The 22,518-nt window shown below is 44.0% G+C and overlaps 1 protein-coding gene across 3 annotated transcripts in view; it reads right to left on the bottom strand.

The window, feature by feature from the left end:
- Positions 1 to 2,321: 2,321 nt before the first annotated feature.
- Wipf2 (WAS/WASL interacting protein family member 2) overlaps positions 2,322 to 22,518 on the bottom strand; it is a 41,230-nt gene continuing 21,033 nt past the window's right edge. For all 3 annotated transcript variants that reach the window (XM_048365600.1, XM_048365599.1, XM_048365601.1), the window contains exons 2-8: positions 20,469 to 20,599; positions 17,009 to 17,141; positions 15,864 to 15,980; positions 12,829 to 13,482; positions 8,520 to 8,729; positions 7,945 to 8,046; positions 2,322 to 7,188 (exon numbers count right to left, since the gene is read on the bottom strand). In XM_048365600.1, the coding sequence (XP_048221557.1) occupies positions 7,148 to 7,188; positions 7,945 to 8,046; positions 8,520 to 8,729; positions 12,829 to 13,482; positions 15,864 to 15,980; positions 17,009 to 17,141; positions 20,469 to 20,531 (1,320 nt within the window). In that variant the 5' untranslated portion in view covers positions 20,532 to 20,599 and the 3' untranslated portion in view covers positions 2,322 to 7,147. The remainder of the gene's footprint in view (positions 7,189 to 7,944; positions 8,047 to 8,519; positions 8,730 to 12,828; positions 13,483 to 15,863; positions 15,981 to 17,008; positions 17,142 to 20,468; positions 20,600 to 22,518) is intronic.

The raw sequence follows: 22,518 nt of genomic DNA, 5'->3' as shown, positions 1-22,518 counted from the left end.
TGCCTCTATCTCCTATATCATTAGGTCATATTATACATAATATATGATATACATTACTCATCTTCACATACACCCCCAAAGTTGATTTTTTTTTGTTTTTTTGTTTTTTTGTGTTTTTTTTGCCAGTCCTGGGCCTTGGACTCAGGGCCTGAGCACCTTCCCTGGCTTCTTCCCGCTCAAGGTTAGCACTCTGCCACCTGAGCCACAGCGCCCCTTCTGGCCGTTTTCCGTATATGTGGTGCTGGGGAATCGAACCTAGGGCCTCGTGTATCCGAGGCAGGCACTCTTGCCGCTAGGCTATATCCCCAGCCCCTGATTTTTTTGTTTTATAAACAGGAAAACCAAAGGAGAGGGTGTTGAGTAAACTTGCCCAAGGCCACCAAACTAGTAAGTGAAAGAGTTGGTTTGCTCTGAAATCTGACAAGAAATCAAACTCTTGCCCGGTCCAGTGGTGTACACCTGTAATCCCAGTTACTCGGTAGGCCAAGGTTCAAGGTTCAAAGCCATCCAAGACAAATCTGAAAGACCATCTTCAATTAATTACTAAAAAGCCAGAAGTAGTAGTGTGGCTCAAGTGGTAGAGTGCCTGCATTGAGTGAAAAAAGCTAGGCAAGAGTGAAAAGCCCTGAGGTCAAGCGTCAGTACTGGCATGGAAATAAAAATCAAACTGCTCACCACTTAATTATAGAGGTCCTGACCATTTAATCGTTTGGGTAGGATTAAAGAGATGTGGGTCCTAAACAGAGATGATGGTGTACATGTGAGGAAGACTGTCTAGCAGCTATAAGCTACGAGAACAGGCTATCATGAATGGAGAGCTACCACAGTGGATTGATTCAGTGGTGTGCTTGCCTAGCACTGCAGTAAAGAAAAAGACCTTAAAATGGCTTTCAGACCACATGTCATTTCTCATCTAATAGGGCAAGAGAATCCAGAATGCAAACTTCACTGTGTATTTTTATAACTTGAGCACCTGAAAATTGACTTTAGTAACCTGGAATGGTGGTGTATGCTCAGCCAGCTTTAAGAGATGGCTTAACAACCTACCTCCGTCAGAGAAAGCAGAGAAAGATGTAAGCGACATGGTGCATATTGGAGTCGATGAAAACACCAGGGGACAGCAAGGTGCCAGTGGCTCACGCCTGTAATTCTAGCTACTCAGGAGGCTGAGATCTAAGGATCACCATTCATTTGAATCTAGCCTGGGCAGATAAATCCAAGAGACTCTCTAATTAACCAGCAAAAAGCTGGAGGTGCAGCTCAGGTGGTAGAGTACCAGCCTTGAGCACAAAAGCCAAGCAAGTGTATGATGCCCTGAGTTCAAACCCCAGGACTGGCACCCACACACAAAAGTAAATGACCATTATGTTAGCATGCAGAGTCATAGTAATGCCGAGATTGGAAGGTCTTGAGCTAGAGGCATGGCTCAAGTGGTAGAGAGCCTGTCTAGTAAGCTGGCCCTGAGTTTAAGCTCTAGTTCTGTTAAATAATGATCAAAAGGCCTCTAAAAGGTAACCTATTTGAAGCCTTTCCTTTTCCACTGGTAATAACCCTCCAGGAGTTACATCACACCTTTCTCTTTGCAGTTTTGTCACCTGCCATCCTTCTTCCTGGTTAACTCTTTTTTAATATCCTGCATGTTTCTCCTGGTAATGGTCCTTCTATAAGATGATATATAGGCTTTTTGGAGGCAAACACCATGCCTTGTTCACCTCCATTTGTAGAAATCTGCTAATGAGTACACGATAAATGCAGGCAGAATGAAAAGGACATTTCTACCAAGTGAACATACACTATTTTCATGATTTCTTAGATGTGTGCGTGTATGTCTTCAAATCTTATACCCAAACTTATGTGCAGAAACAATCCAGACTGGGCTCCAGTAATTTTAAGGGTAATGCCTTCACTACAGTTACCCTCTGGAGTGGTTAGGATCCAAGGCTAACATTTTAGTTATTACCTTTGTCACTAGAGTGCTAGGAAGTCAAGAGATAGGCAGCTTCCTTCCACTGATGCAGTTCTTGGTTGCATTGGGTCAGGAAATACTTGAGGTACATCACAGCAAGCAGCTGTGTCTCAGTAAGCATGAGGGGGCCAGCTTGTATCCTATCACCTGATTCACATACAGTATCAAGGAGGAGGAATCAAGTCACACTGGAAAGACCTGTCTGGCATCCGTTTGTGTAAGTGTGTACATGTGTGTATGTGTGGAGTATTATCTTAGTGATACAGAAAAAACTTGTAGGTTAGGAAAATGAGAGTCATTTAGGGGAGTTCTAATTGCAGGCTATAAATAGACTTTAAAAAGTGAGGAAGAAAAATTAAATCAATAAATAGGTAGTTTATTAATTGTATTAATGACAATGATGGGCCAAATCATCAGGAATCCAGCCAGTCTGATAAGTATGGATAAAAATGGGTTCTTTCCCCTTTCCCTCCACATGTTTTTTATTTCTCAACTAGGAGAGTGATTCATACACACACCCATTATGAATCAGTATGGGAAATAATTTTAAGACCTTTGCTAATAATGAAGTGAAAGTTAAGTTCATTAAACCTTAGTGGTTATGTCAGCAGACCACAGTAAGCAAAGAATGGCTGGTTGAATTTTGTACACCTAAAGTCAAAGTTCAAGAAAAGCAGCTAAGATTTCAGCTTCAAAAAAAAGCAGTGAAGAAAACTGGCTGACACATAAACAGGGATACACATGAGCCTGAAGGCCCTGCCCCCATCTTTTCTTCCATTTTCCACAGACGAGTAGCCACAGAACAGAGGCAAAGAATCATTATGGTATACAAGGAAAGGGCACAAGGCTAGGGAGCCTTCTGGGCTCTCCCAAGTCATGCGGGGAAAGAAGTAGAAAACAGAAAACGATGTCAGAATCTGCAGGTCATCATGGTTTAACCAGAACTGATTTTCAAAACACAGCAGAAAAAAAGACCCATAGGAAGCTGCAGATACTTCCCCTGCTCCAATCAGTACATACAGGGTCTCAGGGGACCTGAAATAAAATCACCACACTCACCCAGATGAGGCAACAGGTTCCCTCCCCTCTCTCTGTTCCCTCTGGAAGCATATTCCAGTCAAGAGTACACAGTACACAGTTTAAGGGTTTTTTGTTGTTGTTGTTCTTAAAAGTAAGGTTTAATTCAACTGCATGGCATCCAGAAAAAAAATGTACTGAAGAATCCAACCTGAGACTAGATTATACATTGTAGAGAAGGGAGAAAAAAATCAGTGCTATTTGGGAGAGAGAGCACTGTCATCAGAATATAACTCCAAAATAAATCATACAATAAATTATTTTAAAAAAGAAATTGATCCACATGCAGATGGACACACACACACACACACACACACACACACACACACACACACACACCCATTCTAGTTTTTTATTCAGTGTTGACTATGACGTCCATGCTGGTCACTGCTGGAAAGGTTCGATGTTAGAAGGGTATAGGCCCCTCTGCCACCAGCGGAATGATATTTAAGACAATTAAGGAAGGAACCCACTAAACTGTCCAAAACAAGAGTAGAGAAAGAAGGAAACGGCTGTTGTCAAGGAAGATTTTAATAACTTTAAAGAGGGAAAAGGAAGAAAGCACAGAAATCTAACACAAGTAAAGGCACAATGACGTGGAGCTGAATGGAACCAAACCCTTCCTTCAATTAAAGTTAGCTCTTTTTTTTTTCTTTTTGCATGTGATTTTGAAAGTGGTGATAGTTTTGTTTTATTTTGTATTAAGAGAAGGCGGAGTTGTAATGCTTCTCTCTCTTCTCTTTCCTCCCATTCCCTAAACTAGGGCAGCTTAACAGAAAGCCACCTTGGCCACATAGCCAGGGACTGAGATTCAAAGGGAAAATCAAGACTGCAACTGGCATGATTTGCAGCTGATTGTAGGGGGGGTTTCCAGAAGGACAGACAGCTCAGTGTAGTGCCATCAAAGGGCCTTTGATGCCCAGTACTCCACCCAGAGTTTCACAGAAGGGAAGGACCCTGCAGTCACACTTCTTCCCCACTCCCATAAGCACTCAGCCTACAGATTATTTCAAGTGATCAGGAGAATTAAAACATACCCCAACCCTGAGTTGCTCTGTAGCAAGTCTATTTACAATTTTTTTTCCTCATCTCTCTCCCTGGAGGTAAATCTGGGTTTTGAGCTGGGAAGCCAAGGGTGAGGGCATTTCCCCAGTGCAATGACCAGTGACTACTCTCCTTGCCTTTGCCAGGTAATGAATCCAGGCTACACTCCTGGACCCCATCTGTTTGTCCTCATCTGGGATAGCCCTAGGTTCGCTTACTCTGTTCAGGCATAGGCTGTGAAAATGCTGGGCTTTTACAGCTGGAGCAAAGCTCCAGGAGAAAACCACACCTGGAATATCAAAGTGCTTTGGTCCAGGTTAAGTGACCAGAAAAGGAGAACGAGGCATCTAGATTATTTTAAAACTTAGAGGCACTGTCCTAATTCCAGACAGGGCAGTAAGAAACACAACTACTAAGTTTTTCTCACTAGAGAAAAACATCATAAACACAAACCCATACAAGAGCTGTTGTTAGCACAGCTCCTTGATATTCAGCTGGGTGATGTCTCTTCCGTCTGGGAGGGGACAGGGGAGTTAAGAGGACTGGGTAACAGCCTCAACATGAGACCACCCGATCTTCCACTGAAAGGACAACGTTCCCACAAGCAGATAAAAAGCAGTTTAAAAGGTGAGAAGTTTTAGTGCTCTTGTAGCCAGCCCACCTTAAACCTACATTACAAGCTTCATAAAACATACAAAATAGACCAAGAACTATGAGGATCATATTCCCACCTTCAATAGCAAATATACATGACAGTAAATCTGTTATACACAGAAGGACCCAATAATGGATAAGGCAAAAGACATTTCAGTCAGTGCTGTATCATCATCCTTTGATTAGATCTAAACCCAGGCCTTTCTTTTTGCTTTTTTGTCCCCCCCGCCCATTTTTTTCATGAGGCAAAGACAATGAAAGTACAACCAGTACCCATGTGACACAGCCCAAATGCTGGGGAATATGAGGGGCAGCAGCAGGTCATGGGGAGGAAGATTCAGCCCCAATGAAAAGCTGGGGTTTGGCTTTGTGATACACATCTTGATGCTCTATAGTTGAGTAAAGGAGCAAAAAAAAAAAAAAAAAGTATACTTTGAGAACATTGTACAAAAGGCATCAACTCCCATTTCAAAAACAAATGGGAAGACTTCACAGTCAAAGTTCAGAAACGTGTCAGCATGTACCCTGGAATTCTGCTGCAGTATCCACTCTAGTATTCCCCTCTCACCTCTATTCTCGGCAGGATTCTGGGGATACATCAGGGAGGTAACTGCTAACAGATTTTAAAAAAACAAAAAGAATAAATAATGAATCATTAGAAAAAGGTCAGTGACAGATATAACCGTGGTCTGTCACAAGAGTCCATGCGATCCCGGAGATGGCAAAAGATAACAGACTCAGAATAACTCAAGTTTAGTCCTCCCTCACCTCCTAGCACTAGGAAGATTTGGTTTTTGTTTTTTTCTTAATCAGGAATCAGGGCAGATCCACTACATTAGAATGGTCTAGCCTGTGATCCACTACATTAGAAGGGTTACTAAGGCAGGCTGGGCCTGGGATGGATCTGGTTAAAGTTTTTAACTGGAATGCCCCACACTCTCAATGCTTGGTCTCCCTGCTCTCAGGCCAAGCCGGAAGCAGCCTTGGGCATGTGGTAATGGCTATTATCAAACTCATTTGGTTTGTGGTGTCCAGGAGCCCTGGCCTGCTGTTGGAGAAAGGATGTTGTTTCACTGCCCAACCTCTCAGACAGAACGTCCATTTTCTCTGTGCTAACTTTAACTAGGGCCTGGAAGACTAAGAAACAATGTATTGCTGGCTGCCAACGGAAGACCTATCTCGAGGGGGCAAACCTCACTGACATCTTTGTGCTTCTTGGCCTAGAGGAATACTGAACTATCCCTCCAAGCTTCTGACTCTTCAACCTTTCCTATTTTCTCATTAGCCCCTGCAGTCTAGGAAAGTGAGAATAGAGGAAGAACAGGAAGAGCCCACTCCATCAGGCTGACTGTCAATGTTGTTCTAAGCAAGGTGCCAAGTCCTTTGTGGCCCCTCCACAGCCAGATCCTTCCATGAAGGAAGGGTGTCTCCTCCTTTCCTTCTTAGTCATTCTGGAACACTCTCCAGGGATTGACTGACTCAAGAGCCAATGGCCACTTCAGGGTCAGTCAGAAAAACTGAGGCAGACTTGCAGTTGAGGTTAAGACCCAGGCAATATCTCCCTGTCTTCCACCAGAAGTTTTTGGAAATTGTGGATCATAATTGAATGATGCCCTTGGCAAAAAGTGACTTTTCTTTCAGAGGGATGAGGATGGAGGGAGAACACTCTTCAACCTAGTACCCTGAGGAAAGGGGGCAGGGAGTCCCAGGAGATTTGAATGGCTCCTGGTCCCTTAGCTGCAGAAGAACTGACTAGCTCTACACTGATCCTCAGCTTCTTTCACCCTTTTCTTTTTTTAATATTTAGTTCAACTGATTAGTATTTAGTGTGTATATTCAACTTATCCCTGGAATGGGGGGGATAAGAACAAAACCAAATACCCCTAAAAATAAAGCAGAGCCATTTCCTTGTCCTTTCTTCAAACCTGACCTTTAAAACAGATCACTTCTCTGTACACTCCTTTCCTGCCTCACTACAAATGCCCCTCTCCCAGAAGTCCTGGCTATGCCAGCTTCCTAAACAATGGAATATAATGCACCCACCAAGCTTCCCCACACTGGATAAGTGCATAGAGGAGTAGCATGCTCCACCCTGCCCAACAGCGAGTCCATCCACCACAAGGCACCTTTCCCCAGGGAAAGCAGGAGACATGGACTGGCAGGACTTGCTAGAAGAGGGATGGGTGCTGGGCCTGAGGCCCCACTGCCAACAGAAAGAGTCCCATCACCAAATCCAGAGACGAGCTGCATAGATGGAAGTGAGCTAGGAGGATGCTTCGAGTCCAGGGATGGTTGCACTGGAGTAACATGGTAGGAGCTCTCATGCAGGTTCAGGGGAATGGAGGGGACCATCTGAGAAGAAGAGGAGGTCCATTCTTTTCCTGAGGAACAGGATCAAACCAGGCTTCACCTGAGAATGGGTGGCAGAGGTGGGGCTCCACGGGCAGCTGGGGAAAAAAAATCCACACACATATATACTGATGACACACTAGACTCTGAATAATACCTTTAAAAAATTTTTTTTTTATTTGGCAATCCTGGGGCTTGAACTCAGGGCTTGGGCTCTGTCCCTGAGCCTGTCTATGCTCAAGGCCAGCACTCTACCACATGAGCCACAGCGTCACTTCTGGCCTTTTCTGTGTATGTGGTACTGAGGAACTGAACCCAGGGCTTCATGCATACTAGGCAAGCACTCTACCACTAAGCCACATTCCCAGCCCTCACAGCCTGTTTTGTTTTTTTAAAAAAGATACTAAAGATGAAGAGAAGCAGTTTGATTATTTACTTATTTATTTATTTTTGTGGTCCTGGGGCTTGAATTCAGAGCCTGGGTGCTGTCCCTGAGCTTCTCTGTGCTCAAGGAGAGTTCTCTACCACTTAAGACACAGCATCACTTCTGGCTTTTTCTGAGTAGTCTATTGGAGATGAGAGTCTCACAGACTTTCCTGCCCTGGCTCGCTTTGAACTGAGATCCTCAGATCTCAGCCTCCTGAGTAGCTAGGAGTAGCTGGTGGCATGAGTCACTGGCGCCTGGCTGAGAAGCAGATTTTGACCTAAGAAAGAAACACAAGCCTGGAACTGATGGTTCTTGCCTGTAAAACTAGCTACTGAGAAGGCTTAGCTTTGATGGAAAGAGGAGGGAGACAACACAAAATTCTATGTCTATGCAATAAAGGAAAAAAGTTCCTTATTACCCTTCTCACCTCGGTTTGTTTTACTGGGATATATTCTCTGAAAATGCTTATATTCTTCTGGAGCAGGAAAGTCTTCTACTGGATGGAAGGAATACTTTGACTCAAAATCATCTGTGAAAAGAACAGGATATTAACTGACATGGCCCCTTCTTGGGCATCCATAGACCTCTGTCTTCTTACCACCCATTCTGCTTAATAAACCACTCAAACATCCTCATGTATAGATAGCCTGTTGCAGCCAACAAACTAAGGTTTCCTTCTGTTTTTGTGTTTTTGTTGCAGGTTCTGGGGCTTGAACTCAGGGCCTGGGCACTGTCCCTGAGCTTTTGTGCTCAAGCCAGAGAATAGCTTTAAAGTTAACATGATACCTTCTGACTTTACTTCAACCTATTGCAAAGCAATTCATGTAAGAAAAGATGTCAATGGATGGGGTGTAGAAATCTGAGGGTGAAAGTCAGGTGAGGAAATGCCATGAGAAAACTATGGTGTGGCCATCCTTACCCCTCGATGGTCAGCCAGCAGCCAAGGCAGTGGAATGAGAGAAGTCACCCAGGAGCTATGAAACAAAAGAGCAGGCGACTCACCCAAGAAAGACCGGACAGTGGTGATAGAATCTCTGTGGCCATTCCTCAGAGGTGGTGGAGGAGGAGGGGGAGGCCCGGCTGGTGTCCTTGAGGGTGGTGGTGGGGGCTTTCCTCTGTTCGGGGGCTCTGACCCATGCATTCGGTATGGTGGGGGTGGAGGGGGAGCATCCCGGGCACCATTTCGGATCATGGGTGGTGGGGGCGGAGGAGCTGCAATTACAATCCAAAATAGTTAGGCTGGGGGGAGAGCTGGTGAGAGGAGGAGGGACAAAGGGAAAAGACACATGCTCTACCCAATAAGCTCCCGAGTTCTTTGTCAGATGCAATTTTAAGACTGTTTCAAGTCACAGAGCCAGAAAAATGCAGTCCTAAAAAAAAGTCAGCTTGAAAAAGGAAAAAAAAAAAGAAAAAAAATTAGGTAGGAGATCCTCTTTTGGAACCCAAGATAATATTTTTTTTCTTTCTCTTTTTTTTTTTTGAATAGATAGGATTATACATGTGAGCCACTGACACCTGGCTATTTCTCTATCTTTTAAATTATCCTTCAAGAGGACAGTACTTGGGACTGGAGATATGGCTTAAGTGTTATAAAGCCTGCCTAACAAACATAAAGCTCTGAATTTTAAAATAACCAAAAAAATTGAAGGCAGTATTTTACTCTATAGAAGGAAGATTTAGGGAAAAAACTATGGACGAAGATCAGACTTCTTGGTTGCTGAGAAGGCTTGGGCACTGTCCCTGAGCTTCTTTTGCTCAAGGCTAGCACTCTACCGCAGCGCCACTCTTGTCTTTTTCTGTGTATGTGGTGCTGAGGCTGCCTGCTAGGCAAGCACTCTACCACTAAGTCACATTCCCAGCACTCACATGTAAATTCTTTACATAAAAACAAAAATGAAGTCGGCACCACTTACTTATGTCTGTAATCCTAACTACTCAAGAGGCTGAGATCTGATCATCGCAGTTCCAAGCCAACCCAGGCAGAAAATTCCACGAGACTCTCTCTCATCTCCAATAAACCAGCAAAAGGTTAGAAACTGAGCTATGGTCAGTGGAGAGCCAGCTATGGTGAAAAAGCTAAGGGACAGCACCTAGGCCCTGAGTTCGAGTACTATTACTGGTACAAAAAAAACAAATAAAAAAGGAAAAAAGCTGGGTGCTGGTGGCTCACACCTGTAATCCTACCTACTCAGGAGGCTGAGATCTGAGGATCGCAGTTCAAAGCCAGCCTGGGCAGGAAAGTCCGTGAGGCACTTATCTCCAATTAACCAGCAGAAAACTGGAAGTGGTGCTGTGGCTCAAGGGTAGAGCACTAGCCTTCAGCTGAAGAGCTCAGGGACAATGCACAGGCCCAAAGTTCAAGCCCCACAACCGACCCAAAAAAAAAGGAAAAAAGAAAAATAGCAAAAAGTACACATCACATTAACAGTAGTCTGAAGTGATTTAACAGAGATAAATCCAAGAACTACTTCTCTAGAAGCCTTTTACACACAAAACCAGTAATATACTTTTAGTTTAAAGCTGAGACAACTCAGATAATCAGAGCAATTTGCTCAACATCATACAACAAAATAGAGCCAATACTCAAAAGAACTTGGACTAAAATATCTGTTTTTTTTCACTGCTGTTCTGGTCACTTACACAGGAAGCAAGCTGAGGCCTCTTGTAGGCCTCAATATTAGTGGTAGCTAAGGGACAGAAGAGAATAGCTCCCAACTTCAAATTTATCCAAAGAAACCAGAGGGTGGTAAAATGTGTATAGTCTATAGACGTTTAAAACTACTCAGCTTAATCCTCACACACTTTTCTTTGCTTGTATTACTGGGTGGGGCTAGAAAGTCATGGACTTTGCTCACATGAAGAACTCTAATATTCTCTCTCTCTCTCTGTTGGTCCTGGGGTTTGAGCTTAGGGCCCGGGCACCATTCCTGAGTCTTTCTGCTCAAGATTAAGCACTCTACCACTCTGAGTCGTAGCTCCACTTCTGGCTTTTTGTGGGGTAAACTGGAGATAAGAATTTCACAGATTCTCAGATCTCAGACTCTTGAGTAGCTAGGATGACAGGCATGAGCCACAGGCACCCAGGGAATAATGGGCTTATAATACATGCTTTTTAATGATGTAACACTTTTTTAATTGTCTTGCCCAAGCAGGTCTCACGTTTCTAGGCTCAATCAATCCTCACTCGGCCTTCTCAGTAGCTGAGACGACAAGTGCACCAACAGGCCTGATGACCTAACTTCTTAATCACTGTTCTGTATCTGTAGAGACTGACTATAAAATAAAAGCTCAAAAGTCACTCCTAGAGGTGTGGCTCAAAGTCCAGTAACAAGAATATAGGAGCCAAAATTCCTAGGCCCAATCAGAGAATTGTCATGGTCATTCTTAAAGGGATCACAGAATCTCTTCAACTCTTTCTGGGGTTCTTTAATTCTCCCCACCCTGAATTGAAGCACTAAAGGTCTACTATAAGAATCAATTACATAAATCCTTCCCTTTCCTAGATCACTTTTCCTTAGAATCACAAAATGTCAGCACTGGTTAAATACAACTTGGGTCCCTGTACCTAGAAATGGCAGCTGAACGCACACCATGCTGATTACTCCCTCTTGGAAGGTATGTCCCTTGATCTCAGGCAGGCCCTTTCTGCGGCTTCCGATCCGGGCATACTTCCTGGTTTCTTCATTCTCTCAAGTTTCACACAAACACTTCATGTCTTCTTTCTAAAACTGTCCTCTCTCATTGATCAAGATGTACTGTATCATAAACTGCTTTGTTGAATGGCAGTTCCTGTGTACAACTACTTAAAATAAAGTATTAAAAAAACAACACTCCTCTCTTCCTCTGGCTGCATTCACAGCTGATTTTCTTGCTTTCTATTTCACTGAAGAAATAAGAAAATTAGAACCTTTTCAACATGTTCGTAGGACTTCGCCAATTATCCACTGGCTTCTATGCCTATATGCTCTGCCTTCCCTCTTGTTATTATGAAGGATGAGGGATTCCCATGTATGGATCAAATTCCATCTCCTCTCACCTCCTCAAAGACCAGGCTCAGACAGTTTGTTCCCTCTTTCCTGGTCCAATTTTCCCCTCTTCACTCATTTTATGCTACCCAATCTATCAGCAGGCAAACAGATCTTCCATCTCAGAGAGAAAACCTCAACTCACAACCCACATTCTAACCATTCTATTACTTATTTACTCATACACACCTACCCAGCCTTCAGAGCAAACTCCTTAAAAGACTTCTACATCCCTCTCCTCCCATTCCTACACGCTTTGCTTTCTTCCCTTCCCTCTTCCTTTCTTCTTTGAGGTGATGGGAACTGTTTAGGCAAGGTGTCATCATGTTGCCCAGAGGTCTGTGCTCAAGTGATGCCTCTGTAGTCCTACCCACCTGCCAAACCTCCTGCGTGGCCTCCTTTTGCAACCTCTGTCCTGCAGTCAGTTCTGAACCATAGAGACTAATGATCCTCATACAAATTCTCTTTTGAAAGCCTTCAGTGGCTTCCCATCTCACACGTGGTTCAGCTCAGTCCTGTAATGGTCTCTCGGGGAGACTGAGCTTTCTCACCTTCCACTCTTGCCACCTACTCATTTATTCTAGTCCTGCTACAATGACTTTCTTCCTACTATCCCGTCGTCAAGAATATTCCTGCCTCAGTGCCTTTGTATTTGCTTGTTCCACTGCCTGCTACATCTATTCAGTCAGAGGACTCCCTCCTTACTTTCTTCAGGACACTGTCACATTGTCACCATACTCCCCAGTTCAAAACATCACCCTAGGGCTGGGAATGTGGCTTAGTGGTAGAGTGCTTGCCTAGCATGCATGAAGCCCTGGGTTCTATTTCCCATTACCACGTACACAGAAAAAGCCAGCAGTGGCGCTGTGGCTCAAGTGGTAGAGGGCTAGCCTTGAACAAAAGAAGATCAGGGACAGTGCCCAGGTCCTGAATTCAAGCCCCAGAACTGGCGCGCGCGCGCGCACACACACACACACACACACACACACAAATCACACTATCCCTGGTATATCGGTATATCCTCTTCTTCTCTGATTTGATTTCTCTAAAACATACTGTATACTATTTATTCATCTCTTTTACTAGGTTGTCCACAAGGAGAACTGTCTTTTCTATTTACTGTAGTTTTCCTAAAAAGAATCTGATATATATAAAAAGGTACTCCATAAACCAGTTGGATGAATATAAAAATTATTATTGTCTATATCACTGAAGGGATACTTTGGGAAAAGGAATAGAGATAAACTTGTAAGAAAAATAAAAGATGCTTCTAAGCACTTACTTACCTGCTCCCCTACTGGGAGGGTCTCGGGCTGGGGGAGGTGGCCTATTACTCAGTAAAGAGGAGGCGGAGGTGGGTGGAGGAGGTGCGAGGCTTCTCACAGGCCCTGGTGTCTTCCTATGCAAAGAATTGTGTCTCTGTGGCAGCTCAGGGGCTGACTCATTAGTGGGACTGGAGGGCCCATTGGGGACCCCAGGAGGCTGGCGGTAAGGCGGAGGAGGTGGAGCCAGAGACTGGCCACTTGGTCCTGTTCTGATATTCACAGGGGAAGGAGGTGGCTTGACTGAGGGTGGAGCAGGAGGCCCGTCTCGGCCAGGGTGGAGCCTCTGTCCAGGCGTTGGGGGCAAGGGTTTCTCTCTGTTGTAGGCTGGGGCTTTGTTGCTGTGCATAGGCAGGGGTGTAGGGGGTGCATTGGCACGCCGCCCTGGAGGTGGTGGGGGAGGAGCGGAGGAACTGTGCTTCATGCCCGTACTACTGGTAGTATTGGGCCGAGAGAGGTCCGGCAAAGAGGGTCTCTGCATCCGGGGCAGTTCTGCGAGGGAAGCTCGGCTGCTGTCCGAATCATCTTGAGGTCGCCCGCTGGCTGCAGACACGGGAGGCCTTGGTGCAGCAGCTCGAGAACTGGAGATCTGTAGTGCTGGCTTACCAGCTAGGTTCTCTACAAGTACAGCAGACACCACTGGTCAGCAGAGCTCAAGATGTATCAGTCAGTCTCTCTACACCCAGTCTCCTTAGTACAATCCACACAGCAGTAGGGAAACTACCTGCATAGTTGTGAGCTGATTTGTTAGCAGAGCTGGGGATTGAACCCAGAGCCTTGTGCATGCAAAGCACTACTTTAATATTGAGTTACATCTTTAGCACTAGTCCTGAATCTGGTTTCAAGCTCAGAATACTGCTGACACACACATACATTTTCACACTTATTTACTTGTTTATATTTGCTGGCACCAGGGTTTGAACTGAGGGCCTTCACACTTACTTGCTTGACTGGGATTCCATCGCTTAAGCCATGCTTCCAGTCAGTTTTTTAGAGCTTGAACTCTGGGTTTCACACTCTCAGTTGGCTCTTTTACTCATAGCTGGCACTCTACCACTTGAGCTACAGCTCCACTTCTGGCTTTTTGCTGGTTAATTGGAAATCAGAGTCTCAGTCTGTCTGCCCCAGCTGAGTAGCTAGGATTATGGGTACTAAGTCACCAGCACCCAGTGTTCCTCTCAGCTTCTTGTTGTTTAATTGGAGATGGAGTCTCCCAGACATTTATGCCTGGGCTAGCTTTGAGCCGCCATTCTCCTGATCTCAGCCTCCTGAGTAGCTTAAATAGGTATGATTAGAGGTATGACCTCCCATCTCACATACTTTTCTGCGGTAAGAACTTTTTTGTGTGTGAGAACATTTGAAAATACCTTTCAGCAATTTTATTAACTATGGCCATCAGGCTGTGTAGATCACTAATAGTTTTTCTTTCTAGCTGAAGTCATGTATCTCCATATTCCCCACCCTTCACCCCTCTATTCTCTATGGAGTGCAACTGTTTTCCATCTCATATGTAAGTGAGATCACATGTTTGCCTTTCTGTGTGCCTAGCTTACTTCACTTAACATATCCTCCAAGTTTATTAAGTTGTGACAAATGACAGAATTCCTTCCGTTTAAAGGCTGAAAAATGTTCTTTTTTCTATTTTTTTGTTTGTTCAGTCGTGGAGCTTAAACTCAAGGCCCACGCACTGTCCCTGAGTTTTTTCACTCCAGACTAGTGGCTCTACCACTTTGAGCCAGTTCCAGTTTTCTGGTGGTTAATTGGAGTTAAGAGTCTCGGGCTGGGGCTGGGGATATGGCCTAGTGGCAAGAGTGCCTGCCTCATATACATGAGGCCCTGGGTTCGATTCGCCAGCACCACATATACAGAAAATGGCCAGAAGTGGCACTGTGGCTCAAGTGGCAGAGTGCTAGCCTTGAGAAAAAAGAAGCCAGGGACAGTGCTCAGGCCCTGAGTCCAAGCCCCAGGACTGGCCAAAAAAAAAAAAAGAGTCTCGGGCTGGGGATATAGCCTAGTGGCAAGAGTGCCTGCCTCGGATACACGAGGCCCTAGGTTCGATTCCCCAGCACCACATATACAGAAAACGGCCAGAAGCGGCGCTGTGGCTCAAGTGGCAGAGTGCTAGCCTTGAGCGGGAAGAAGCCAGGGACAGTGCTCAGGCCCTGAGTCCAAGGCCCAGGACTGGCCAAAAAAAAAAAAAAAAAAAAGAGTCTCAAAGACTGGGCTGGGAATATGAAGCCCTAGGTTCAATCCCTCGGCAACACATATATAGAAAAGGTCAGAATTGGGGCTGGGGATATGGCCAAGTGGCAAGAGTGCTTGCCTTGTATACATGAGGCCCTGGGTTCCATTCCCCAGCACCACATATACAGAAAACGGCCAGAAGTGGCGCTGTGGCTCAGGTGGCAGAGTGCTAGCCTTGAGCAAAAAGAAGCCAGGGACAGTGCTCAGGCCCTGAGTTCAGCCCAGAACTGGCCAAAAAAAAAAAAGTCTCAAAGACTTTTTCTAGCTCAGGCTGACTTCAAACCTCAATGTTCAGATCTCAGCCTCCTGAGTAGCTAGGCTTACAGACAGGCATGAGCCGCTGGGGTCTGGCTATTGTTCTGTTTCATATACTATGTTTTGTTTTTTTTTTGGCCAGTACTGGGCCTTGGACTCAGGGCCTGAGTACTGTCCCTGGCTTCCTTTTGCTCAAGGCTAGCACTCTGCCACTTGAGCCACAGCGCCACTTCTGGCCGTTTTCTGTATATGTGGTGCTGGGGAATCGAACCCAGGGCCTCATGTATACGAGGCACGCTCTCTTGCCACTAGGCCATATCTCCAGCCCCATATACTATGTTTTGTTTAATCCTGCAGCTTTTATTTTGCACTGCAATTCTGTCTCTGCTCTCCCACTAATTCCTCTTCCCACCCATAGCCAATTCTTAACCCAGGACAGTCTACTTGGGATAAGTAAGAATGGGCTTCAGAAATACCCTGAAGAAGTACTTGTCAGATACCTGGGCCGTCCTTGGTCCCCACAGGCCGGAGCTTCGGCACTCCTCCTTGGAAGAGCCCTCCTTTGGGCTGCAGGGCAGTGGCTCCAGAGCTGTAACCAGCACTGCTTCCTTTGGGCTCTGGAAAGCAAACCATTAGGATATTCATTTCATATACACTGAGATGATGACCAAGTCAACCCTTCCTCTATGTGGGCTTTTTTTTTTTTTTGCTAGTTGTGGGCCTTGAACTCAGGGCCTGAGCACTGTCCCTGGCTTCCTTTTGCTGAAGGCTAGCACTCTGCCACTTGAGCCACAGCACCACATCTGGCAATTTTCTATATATGTGGTGCTGGGGAATCGACCCAGGGCTTCTAGTGGCGAGCACTCTTGCCACTAGACCATATTCCCAGCCCTATGTGGGCTTTAAATTGCAAACAAACCAATTCTGCTTTTTTGCCTTTCTAGTAAAATAAAGTTAGGCCTCTCTTCTCCTCATCTCCATCTGGGGATAAAACTTTTCAGTGTGATGACAGGAAAAAGAAGCTAACATTTCCTTACTTAGGGTGAAGGAAAAGCAATGAGCAAAAGTGTCAGATACCGAGTTTGAGTCTCAGTTTCAGACCAAAAAAAAAAGACAGAGAAAGGTTCAACAGAGTTCTCTGAGTTCTCATGGGAAGACAAGAGTAGCAATTATAGAACACTGATGGCTTCAGTCAAGAAGTTTCTAGGAATGTAGTGGTGTCCCCAGAGAATAGCCAAGGATGGGTCCCAACAAGCACTAGCTACAGTAGAGGTGGGAGTCTTAACTTTGAGAATTCTTCTCTTGGGTTAAGAAGAAACTTCTAAAGTATTCAAATGAGCAGATGGGAAGAGAGCCAAAGGACTTTCCCACTCAAAGCTCAGCAATATGAATCAGAGTATCTGTAATGATGAAAATGGGACATGGAAACCTGTTGGGCAAGGGGGATAGGGACTATGATAAGAGATGGATTGGAATATAGTATAAACATGTGGAGGAATAACAATGAAATAATATTTAAAGGAAATAACATATAATGTTATATTATGTTGTAAATATATGTAATATGTATAATAAATATAAACCAAAAAAGTGAATCCCATGATTGTAGAGTTTCACTATCACTAGAAAATAAGCTTAGACTCACTCTCAATGACAGGAGCACTGCGGTCATTACTATTGGTCACCTTCTTCAGTTTGGTCCCTTTACAGATGTCTTGTAAGAGGGCACCTCGGTTCCGCTGCTCATCCCTACTCAGCTTGGGCTGTTCGGTGTTTGCCTAGAAGAAGGGAGAAATGTTTAAGTTCACTTTAAAGGGTTACTTTCATCAGAAACTTGGGGTAAATGACTTAAAGCAAACTGGATTCCACAAGATATGTAGTGTAACTTCATCAGATATATGTGCCAAGTAGTGCTTTGAACATGTACACTAAGTCTTCTGGGTTTTTTTGCTCCTGGTCTACCTTCTGTGAAAAGCACGGCTTGCCCTCCTATTCACGAGCCTCCGCTACTGAATGTCTATGTGCTAGGCTTTGTGTGCTGGACACTTGGTGCATATTACCATGATCAAAACAGACTTTTATTGAGCCCCTGCTAGCCTCAGGTGTGTGCCAAAGAAGCATATTATTTACATGACTTTGTGTAAATCCTCAGATCTCAGCCTCCTGAGTAGCTAGGATTACAGGTGTGAGCCAATAGCTCCCAGTGAGATATACACTTTAAAAACAAAATCAAGCTCAGGGATAGCGCCCAGGCCCAGATTTCAAGCCCCATGACTGACAAATAAAATAAAAATAAAAATAAAAAATGGAGACTAAAACACAACATTATTTCCTATTGAGCTAGTAAAGATTATAGCTATAACACTGAAGACACTACAAGCCTCATACAGTAGAGGCCACTGCTCACTTCTTCCTAGTATGTCTGGCACACTAAAGAAGCTCAAATAATATGCAGAATGAGTAACTACCCTGTGGTGATCATAAGAATTCAGAGAAATAGGGGCTGGGAATATGGCCTAGAGGTAAAGTGCTCGCCTCATATACATGAAGCCCTGGGTTCGATTCCTCAGCACCACATATATAGAAAAAAGCTAGAAGTGGCGCTGTGGCTCACAAGGTAGACAAAAAGAAGCCAGGGACAGTGCTTAGGTCCTGAGTCCACACCCCAGGACTGGCAACAAAAACAAAAACAAAAAAAAAGACTTCAGAGAAATAAACATACTTATACTACCTGAGGTAGAGAAATTGGTATGCCCTAGTCTACGGCCATACACCCAATCTCATACGCCCATACACCCAATCTGAACACACCCAATCTCGTCTGATCTCAGAAGCGAAGCAGGGTCGGGCCTGGTTAGTACTTGGATGGGAGAGAAATTGGTATGTTCTGTATAAAAAGTGATTTTAAAACGTGTATCAAAAGCCCATAAAAAAAGCCAAGCGCCAGTGGCTCATACCTGGTGAGACTCTTATCTCCAATAAACTACTCAGAAAAAGTGGCTCAAGTGGAAGAGCGCTAGCCCTGAACACAAAGAGTGTCAGGGACAGTCCCCAGGCCCTGAGTCCAAGCCCTAGGACAGGCCAAAAGTACAAAATAAAATAAGCCCTTTAAAAAAGTCTGCACATGTTGGATGCCAGCGGCTCACAATTGTAATCCTACCTATTAAGGAGATGAGATCTGCGGATTGAGGTTTGAAGCCAGCTTAAGCAAGAAAGTCCATAAGACTCTTATTAACCATCAAAAAGCCAGAAGTAGAGTAGTGGCTCAAGTGGTAGAGTGGCTCAAGTGGTAGACTTGAGCACAGGAGCTCAGGAACAGAGGACTGTGCACACACACACAGCCTGTTCACATGATCCTCTTGAGTATCTGGGACTACAGGTACACACCACTATGCCTGGCTATAGGAATTTTTTTTTTTTTAATTTCTTTCGCTAGCCTGGGGCTTGAAATCAGGGTCTGGGCACTGTCCTTGAGCTGCGTTTTCTCAAGGCTAGCACTCTACCACTTGAGTCACAGGGCCACTTCTGGCTTCTTCTGTTTATGTGGTACTGAGAAATAGAACCCAGGGCTGCATGCATTCTAGGCAAGGACTCTACCACTAAGCCACATTCCTAGCCCATATAGGAATGAATTTTGAGAAAACATTTAGATAAGCGCACAAAGATGCTAATAGCAGTAAACTTTGACAGCATAAAAGTAACTGAAAATAATCTAACATTTCAAACAATGATGGCATGACCATACCATGGTGCGCCAGTAGAGTTCTTAAAAAATATAAAGCTAAATAACTTTTCTTACCAGTAAATATTTGACACAACCACTTAAAAATTTGGAAAGAACTATGTACTGAATGGTTTTAGTTTCTATAACACAGAAATAACAAGACTTGCCTATCCTATCAGGTAGTTTTAGGAATTAAATAAGATAACACTTTTTAAAAGAACTTAGGGGCTGGGGATATGGCCTAGTGGCAAGAGTGCTTGCCTCGTATACATGAGGCCCTGGGTTCAATTCCCCAGCACCAAATATACAGAAAATGGCCAGAAGTGGCGCTGTGGCTCAAGTGGCAGAGTGCTAGCCTTGAGCAAAAAGAAGCCAGGGACAGTGCTCAGGCCCTGAGTCCAAGCCCCAGGACTGGCCAAAAAAAAACAAAAACAAAAACAAATAAAAGAACTTAGAAGAAAAAAATATAAAAGAACTTAGCAGAATGCACGGTGTATAGTAAAAGCCCTGTTTGCACTGTCAAAAAATAAAATAAAATAAAGAGCCCAATAAACACTGGATCTTTTGTAAGGAGAAAAGGTTCACACAGAAATTTTGTAGGAGGATATACCTAAAATATTATTGTTATATAAAACTCTCCAAGTTTACCTATAGTTTATAATTTTCCTATAATAAATACATAAAAAATAGACAAGGTTAATTAACAAAATCTAATTATAACATTTCTTTTTCTCCCATATTAGAGTTTGAATTTGGGGCCTAGTGCTTGCTAGTCAGGTAGTCTACCACTTGAGCCATGGCCCCAGCCCCTTCTGCTTTATTTTTCACTGAAGTCTCATGGTTAGCCCAGCAAGCAGGAACCATGTCCTCCTCATTCCTCTTTCCTAGTAGCCAGGATAACAGCATGCGCCACCTGGCCTAGCTTCCTTTAATGGCTGAGATAGGTCTTATCAACTTTTCAATCTCTGCTTCCAGAGCAAGCTAGCATTATTGGCATAAGCCACCACACCCAGTCTCTTTGTCTATTGCAATTTCTATTTTTTTTCCAGATATGTTAAGTAAAGTAAATTTTAAAAAATATTATTCTTCAAGGCTGAGCAGGGTGGCACAATCCTGTAATCCTAGCACTCAGGAGGCTGAGGAAGGAGGAAGACAAGTTGGAGGCCATCATGAGCTAGCTACATAGTAAGTTCAAGGGAAGCCTGGACTACATAAACACACTGTCTCCAAAAACAAAAATGAAACACAATTAAAGAATAAGCTCTGGGCTGGGAATGTGGCTTAGAGGTAGAGTGCTTGCCTAGCACGCACAAAGCCCTGGTTTTATGGGTAGGAAAATAAAAAGTAGAGCAAAGGTAATGGGTAGCATCCATCTACCTACCTGATTAAAAGTGGGAGGTGGAGGAGGGCCAGGCGGGGGTGGAGGGGGAGGAGGAATTGGCATCCTTGCCCTGCTCCCAGTTGGCACTGCTCTCTCTCCGTCTTTTTTGCAGCTTTAGGTCACTCATATACCTGTAAACAAAACAGGAATTCTTAAGAACAACTTTTAGCATTAGAGACACTCAGTGTCCAGGAAGTCTAGAGGATTGGCATGTCTCTGAGAGACTAAGCATCTCATCACCCAAGATCCAAACCAGGGTTTGGTAAACTTTCTCTGTAAAGGGACAATTAATAAATATTCTAGGCTATGTAGACAACATACAGTCTTCTTGGGCTTTTTTTTTCCTTGTGGTGCTGGGAATCAAACTCAGGGGCTTCATGCATAGTAGGAACTCCCCAGCCCAATTGCGATATTCTTGGTGGTGCTGAAGTTTGAGCTGAGTCTTAAGTATGCTACCACTTGAGTCATGCCTTCAATCTTTAATGAATAAAATTTGTTTTCTAGAGATGTTTTAGGTTCGCAGCAAAATTGGGCAAAAAGCTCAGAGAAGTTTCATATAGCTGTCTCTACATGTGCCCATGATCCTCTATCAAAGTGGATCACTGGTTACAATCAATGAATCTGTAAGTGGTATATTATCACCCAAAGTTCATAATTTACATGGGGTTCACTTGGCCCAACAAATGTATAAGATGAGCTGTATCTACTATTTTGTAGTATCATACTGAAGACTATTCTATAAATCCCATGCTCTCTGCCTAGCCATCCCTTTACCTGCTCATGCCTAAAGTAGCCTCGGATCTTTTTACTTTCTTCAAAGTTTTCCTTTCCTACACTGTCACACAGTTGAAATTATATACTGTTACATTTTACAATTATCTTTTTTACTTCTCTCCGTATCTTTTCATATGGCTTGATAGTCCCCTCTCCCCTGCTGCCATTGTAGAATGAAGAACTTGGTGTATACTAGACAAGCACTTGACCATTGAATTACCTGCCCAGCCTCATTAATTTTAAAGATGGAGGCTTCATGCAGTGACTAGGTTAGTCTTGAACATCTGGGTCAAGTGATTATCCCACTTTAGCATCTCAGGAAGCCAAAGTGAGCACCACCATACCAGCTCTTCCTAGTTAGTGGTGAATTCCATTTTCTAGTGACACTACTATCTGTTTATCCATCCCTACTTAAAGATACTCTGGTGGCATCCAAATCTTGACAATTAAAGATGCTACATGCATTCCTGTGAGGGTTTCTGAGTGGATGGAAGTCTTAAACACCTTTGGGTTAATATCAAGGATTGTGACAGTTGGATCATATGCTAAGAGTATGCTATTTCTCTAAGAACCTGCCAAACCTCTTCCCCAGTGGCCATGTCATTTTGTATTCTGGCCATCAATGAATAAGAATCTCTGTTGAATATCCTTGTCAACATTTGGTGTTATGTTTTGGGTTTTGGTCACTTTAATAGGCATGTAATGGCATCTTGAACTAATCCCCAATTCTCTAATGACATAACTAAAACAGTGTGCATCTTTTTATATGTTTATCTGCCATCCATATATATTCTTTGGTGAGAAAGGGATACTGGGAAATGAACAAATGCTAAGCCTGTGCCATATCCCCAGCCCCCACACAAAAATCTTTTAAAACTCAACATTAAGAAACATAACAGGCTGGGGATATACCCTAGTGGCAAGAGTGCTTGCCTCGTATACATGAGGCCCTGGGTTCGATTCCCCAGCACCACATATACAGAAAATGGCCAGAAGTGGCGCTGTGGCTCAAGTGGCAGAGTGCTAGCCTTGAGTAAAAAGAAGCCAGGGACAGTGCTCAGGCCCTGAGTCCAAGCCCCAGAACTGGCCAAAAAAAAAAAAAAAAAAAAAAGATTTTTGTGTGGGGCTGGGAAAATGGCCTAATGGCAAGAGTGCTTGCCTCATATACGTGAAGCCCTGGGTTCAATTCCCCAGCACCACATCTACAGAAAATGGCCAGAAGTGGCACTGTGGCTCAAGTGACAGTGTGCTAACCTTGAGCAAAAAGAAGCCAGGG

The sequence above is a fragment of the Perognathus longimembris genome, chromosome 17 (genome assembly GCF_023159225.1).
Source record: "Perognathus longimembris pacificus isolate PPM17 chromosome 17, ASM2315922v1, whole genome shotgun sequence".
In the NCBI taxonomy this organism is placed as follows: domain Eukaryota; kingdom Metazoa; phylum Chordata; class Mammalia; order Rodentia; family Heteromyidae; genus Perognathus; species Perognathus longimembris.
This window is presented reverse-complemented; position numbering and strand designations above follow the sequence as displayed.